Source organism: Brachycentrus maculatus, unplaced genomic scaffold (assembly GCF_059751285.1).
Source record: "Brachycentrus maculatus isolate JH-2025_06_01 unplaced genomic scaffold, ASM5975128v1 h1tg000198l, whole genome shotgun sequence".
Lineage (NCBI taxonomy): Eukaryota > Metazoa > Arthropoda > Insecta > Trichoptera > Brachycentridae > Brachycentrus > Brachycentrus maculatus.
The window spans coordinates 313056-318927 of record NW_028280949.1 but is presented as its reverse complement, the minus strand read 5'-3'; the positions used below and the strand labels follow the sequence as shown (position 1 = coordinate 318927).

General features: G+C 32.5%; 1 protein-coding gene across 1 annotated transcript; it reads right to left on the bottom strand.

Annotated features, from left to right (window-relative positions):
• Nucleotides 1-534: 534 nt before the first annotated feature.
• LOC148307526 (uncharacterized) lies at nucleotides 535-5364 on the bottom strand. Its single transcript, XM_088263299.1, has 3 exons — nucleotides 5179-5364; nucleotides 1992-2083; nucleotides 535-754 (listed from the first exon to the last, which is right to left on the bottom strand). Exons 1-3 carry the CDS (start codon nucleotides 5209-5211, stop codon nucleotides 637-639), a joined length of 243 nt encoding a protein of 80 aa, XP_088119425.1. The 5' UTR covers nucleotides 5212-5364; the 3' UTR covers nucleotides 535-636.
• Between the last annotated feature and the right edge of the window lie 508 nt (nucleotides 5365-5872).

The following is a 5872-nucleotide window of genomic DNA, read 5'->3' as shown; positions in this document are numbered from 1 at the left end:
ACCTGCGAACCACTGGCAACGGGATTTCATAATTATGTACATATCGTGGTCGTACAGGAGAAAGTGACCAACTGACAAAACGTTAAATATTCAGGAGGGCCATTTAAGTCACTTTTACTTGGCAAGAAAATAAACATCAATGCAGTTAGTCATTTTTTATACTTCTAATTTATTATACTTCCATGTTTAAAATCCTTTGGGATTTTTTTCTGGGAAATATAAAGCTAGTAAGATATCAAATAGTCAATGATCACGTTATCCTGTATAACTACGATATATGTAGTTAAAACCTTAATAAGAACATTGGTACATCATATTCATACAAAAACATTGGATACTTCCCTCTTTTCTGCCTTTGAAATGAGGCCTGTGCAGAAGGTAAATATGCCCTTCCCGTCCTTAAGCATCAATCGATCGAACGGGTAGAAATACCTTTCCAGTCCTAAGTGTATAAAGGTTACATACTTATACTGGTTTGTGTTAATTGAACACTGTTAATATATACGAATCCCTATGAAATTAAAAACCGTGTCATCTGATATAAAAGATAGATTCATTTAATTCTTAACATATTTGGCATTTTATTTACAAAACATATAAAAAGGTCAGACTTATGATAATATATAAATTCTACAATCAATGGATTCCTTCTAGAGGGGTGTAGGTCTTGTATTGGTAAAGATCCGATCCTCCGTAGCCGTATAACAGTTTTCCTTTTCCGTTCTCATCGTAGTAAGGATAGCGATACTTTGGCCTGAAATAAAAAAAATACAAATATTTCAGTACATATTAATAATTTTGTTAGTATAGTGTAGTATGGAGTATTTTCACTCAGGAAGCAAGTAAGATTTAACTTAATTTAGATTTCACAGCAATTTGAGTGTGTCCTAATACCTGTACACAAATCTGGGTTATTTTACATTTTTGATTTCCAAAAATGTAAAATAACTCCTTAGTGATTCTCCATTTAAGGTGGTGCAAGATTATTAAATCTGGCATACAAATAAAAAGGTCATTGCTAAATAAAAGCTTTCTAAATCCAATCATAGATGGCTGTTGTAAACTCAATCACGGAACATGAGATTGATCATATACATACGTATGAGACTTCCAAAATTTGAGTAGTATGGTTGTCAATCATGGGTAAAATGGTGAATGTTACATGTGTGTAGAATGATCATTTAACCAGCCTATGACAGTTCGCAAGCCCTGTAAATACCCAGACTTCCATATTATTCTTCATCTTTGTTGAGATGTCAAAAAAGTTATGTAGATTTATTTTGCGTTTGTAAAAATTAATCGTTTCTCGCATCATTTTCATTTTCAACACTCGTATGTCATTTTAGTAAATTTTTGACATATTGCATCACGTATGCATTTTTAAGGCCAAGTATTAGTTAAGTCGCAGCTTAATTTTCTCTAATCCAGGTAACATTTTACGTAATTGATTTCTTTACTTAACCATTTGCCAGTTTATCCCTCACGTGACTCGGGCAAGGAGTTTGTGTTGCATTGATGAGTCCGAGTGCTGCTCGGGCAAATCGTATTCCAACTTGGTGGTATTGATTTGCCCGACCCAAATATATTTATGTATTTGTTTTTATTGACTAACCCGAGCGGTGTACGGGTAGTCCTGTTTCCAGTTGTTAGGTGATGATTTCCTGCACTGACCAATTTTTTAGCCGAAATTCGACTATTAGGTGGTTAAAACACCGTTTTTGTATTGAAATTTTTTTTTTGAGTTTTTCTTCTAAAATAAATATCTGGTTTTGAAAAGAAAAGAATTATTGAATGGTACAGGGGTAAAAAAAAAAATATGTTTTCTTTGTATTTTCTAAAAAAAAAATTAATTCCAAATACATATTTTTTTTATACCAACCTCTTGCGTGGTCGTTCGCATTCTGAAATTGAAATCTGAGAATTTCCCCTTTAAAAAGCTGGTAACAATACTATTTTTTTCTCCAACACATCAACAATTGAAATGGATCTACCTTTCAAAATACTGGAAGTTTGGAGCTCGCGGTGTAATGGTGGCATCCGTGCTGCTTATGGAGAATAAAAGCAGGAATGCAACCTGTAAATACTGAAGAAAAAAAATGTTTTAGCTTTTAGTTCATACATATTCAGCTTATAATAATAATAATACCTTTATAGGTAATAATTAATAAACGCATTTATGGTGTCCAGAGTCAATTATTGTAACGGTATACACAGGTCTACCAAACAATAAAATGACTCGACTGCAATTAGTGTTAAACGCTGCAGAAATTTATAAATTCAGTCACATCACCCCACTACTTCTTCAACTGCACTGGTTACGATTTCCCAAAAGGGTTGAGTATAAACTCTGTCCACTCATGTATAAAAATCAACACATATTCAGGTTATCTTAAAGTGCTGTGTATTCCAGACGGATTTGTTGATAGATGTCTTACTCTTTGATCGGCTATAACAACTGCTATGGGCAAAGTTATCTTACCAGCTCACTAAATTTGCTGTTGCAGGAAGATGGCGTGGAATGCTCTTCCACCAGCAGTTGGAAATAGTGAGAGTGAGATGATCTTTATAAATAAACTAGAAATGTATTTGTTTGGTAAATCATTTCCACTACATCCTTTCACCCATCACAGTGAAGCGCTCTTGAGGTAGTATTTTACGAAAATGGCTCTATATAAATTATGAAAAATATAACGTATTATTATTATTAACAAAAAATATATGGTATTCAGAGAAGTGGTTATTTACAAAATAAAAAGTGGTTTTAACTGGATGAGAGTAAAATAGAATGTTTTCATGGTTGACACTGCAACTTTACTAGAACCAATAACGAACAACAGAATATAAAAAGAAAATAACTAATTGTTTTAGTTATCAACATTTTCAATGCCACTTTTATTAAAAAAATAATACATACTTGCTTTAACACCATCGCTTAAGTTTATATATGAAAAGTGAATATTCCAAATTTGCTTTTTTTATATCCCAAAAATATTTCGAATTTCGGATCTTTCAACTTCGAAATACCAAGATTTTACTGTATTGTAAATTACGCTAAATGTCATTTAAATACGCCTGAATTACGGCAATTATCCGAGCAGATAAGCGTGTTATAAAAAATCAATAAGGCGTTTACCTCCAAATCTCACTTTGAAGATTTCCTTGACCGATATAACATCTTTGTATTTTTAATACATATATCGAAACAGTAACTCAATACAGTTAGAAATCAATTTAAATTTTCTCACAATAATGAATTAGCGATTAAAAATACGAAATTTCCCATGCTCTTTAAAATGTAAGCCAACGAAACTTTTTCAAGATGGCGTTTCGTTAAATTTAACGAAAATATGCTCTTCAACTTTACGCTAACTCAAGTATATAATCGTTATCTTGGAAAATTTATACTTCCTATTTATACACGTATGCATATTCCCGAACAGGGATTAAAGGCAATTGCTTTAAAATTGCCATTTAACTAAAACTTCATTGCCAAACAAAGAATCATTAAAGACAGTTTGGTGTTGCGTTCTATTCTCTTTGCCTACCCTTGCGGGTGGGTGATAGTTATTTAGTAGACAGGCGACTGCGAAACTGGCGTCGCGGGTTCGATTCCCGCCAATTTCAAAATAAATTTTAAAATATTTATTTTCAATTGGTCTGGGTATGTGTGATGTGTCTTTCACATTTACTCGTACTTTCCCTGTCCTAAGCATCCTACCTGCAGAAAAGCCTTTTAAAAAAATAGTGGTTCTGTGGGATAATCTTTCAAATAAAAAATCAAATAGTCTTGCAGATTTTTTTTAGTTATTGGTAATTTTCACACAGGTTTTTTGTTTACAAATAATTGACACTATTTTATTTTCTGAACAAGTAAAACGTGTTTTTCCGTGTGCCCTTTTTTATGTGGGACACTTTGGTGACATTTATGAACAGATAATAAAAATTCCTACTTGATTTTTCTGGGTTATCATGCCTATGCCACTTCCGCGAGCCACAATAACCCAGAAATGTATATTTGCAGCTTCCGTTATCTGCCCAGATGGACACCGAGACTCATCGTTAAACCGAAACGCAAATATACGTTGGTCTTGCAAATATTCAGACGGGAAATTTCAATTTTCAAACTAGTTTTTACTTGGCAAATACCACTATTTCTTATAATCTATTGCGATGCGTATATCGATGCATTCCACATCATTTTCAAACACCGTATGTGAAACTAAGTCTAAATTTTACAGTTGTGTCCTTGGGATGTGGAAGGTTGAAATGGGAGTAGGAGGTGTTTCTTATTTGTATCTTAAAAAAATGTTTTGTAAGTGGGAACATATGGTAGACAATACAGGGGAATCTTTGGGCATTGTCATATTTTCGGAATATTTTATGTTAAATATGCATTTTTTTGTTTATATTTAAAATGTTGTTATTATAATAAACTAAATAAAAAGTAGTAAAAATGGAAAAGAGAGAAAATAAAATGCACACATTTCTAATATGTTTCACAATGCTTATAAAGTATTGAATTTATAAAAAATCTATTAAACACAAACAGTAATCGAAAACATAAGACAACATGTCTAAAATTTTAAGTGACAGGAGCTGTCAATAAGCACGTTGTCCTCCATGAGCAATATGTAGTATTGCGTGTGTTGCTGTTAACGTTACACAGGTGGCGCTGCCATTGCAATAAATCGTGTGGTTTTCATAAGTTAAGTGTTTTTGTCACTGTAATATTTTTTTCAACATAACTTGTAGCGGAGGGATGATCACCTTTCCTTCATAGGTTAACGATCAAGATAACACTGTGTTTATATGATGCAGTGCCCTATGCACCATCAGGTGAGGATAAAGGTTTAAACAAGAAGATAATATAAATCAATATTCACCATGGTTTTTTAATATTCATCATGAATTTTTAATCTAAATATAATATAAAACAATATATATGTGGATTGAAAAAGCCCAAACGGGAGTCTAGGAAAGTGTAGGAAAATATTAGAAGAAGCCTACATCCAGCAGTAGAGAGACGGCTAACAAAGAAGAAGAAAATATATATCAGAATTTAACATACCTACATGTGTTTATGTAAAATTAAAATCGTGGATTACATAACGCATTTCTTGATAGAAATCACTAAACCTGCACATATAAAGTAATTTAAAATATTCAAGTATTACATACCGCCATTAATAAGAACAGTTTATTGGACGACATCTTATGTTGCTGGCACCCTTTAACGACAACTCAGAAAACGATAATGTTTATTTATATTTATATTATTTAACTCTCACACGTAATATATTCGATAACCTTACAAATTTGGTCGACGTGACGGTTGTCAGCGAACGCGAATTCTTTTCACAGACTAAACCGCTCCAACATACGAAATCTGAGGTCTGGAGTTGTGAAATCGTGTCAGTAACAAGGCTTAATTCAGAATGTTTAATCTTAAATAATAATGTAATCAAATGGTAGTGTAAATGATTAAATTTTTCTGTTCTGTGTCTTTGTATTGCTTTCATTTTCGAGCTTTATTTGTTTGGTGAGTACAATGGTGAGATCAACGCAGGGATTGAAAACCCGTTATTGTGCTTAATCTGAGTTCATCGAATTTATTTTCAACATTTTGAGTGTGTCCAAATACTTGTTCACAAAATCTGGATTATCTCCAATTACAGGAGTTATTTTCATATTATTTTTTGACATCTCATCAAAGATGAAGAAGAATATGGAAGTCTGTAATATAAGAGTTTCTGTTTAATAAAAAAGCTTCTTTACATCTCACCAATAGATGTCTCTAGTGAAGTTCCAGTGATTCAAGAACAAAGTTTCTAAATTGGACCACACTACTCAAATTTTTGGAAGTTCTATGTAT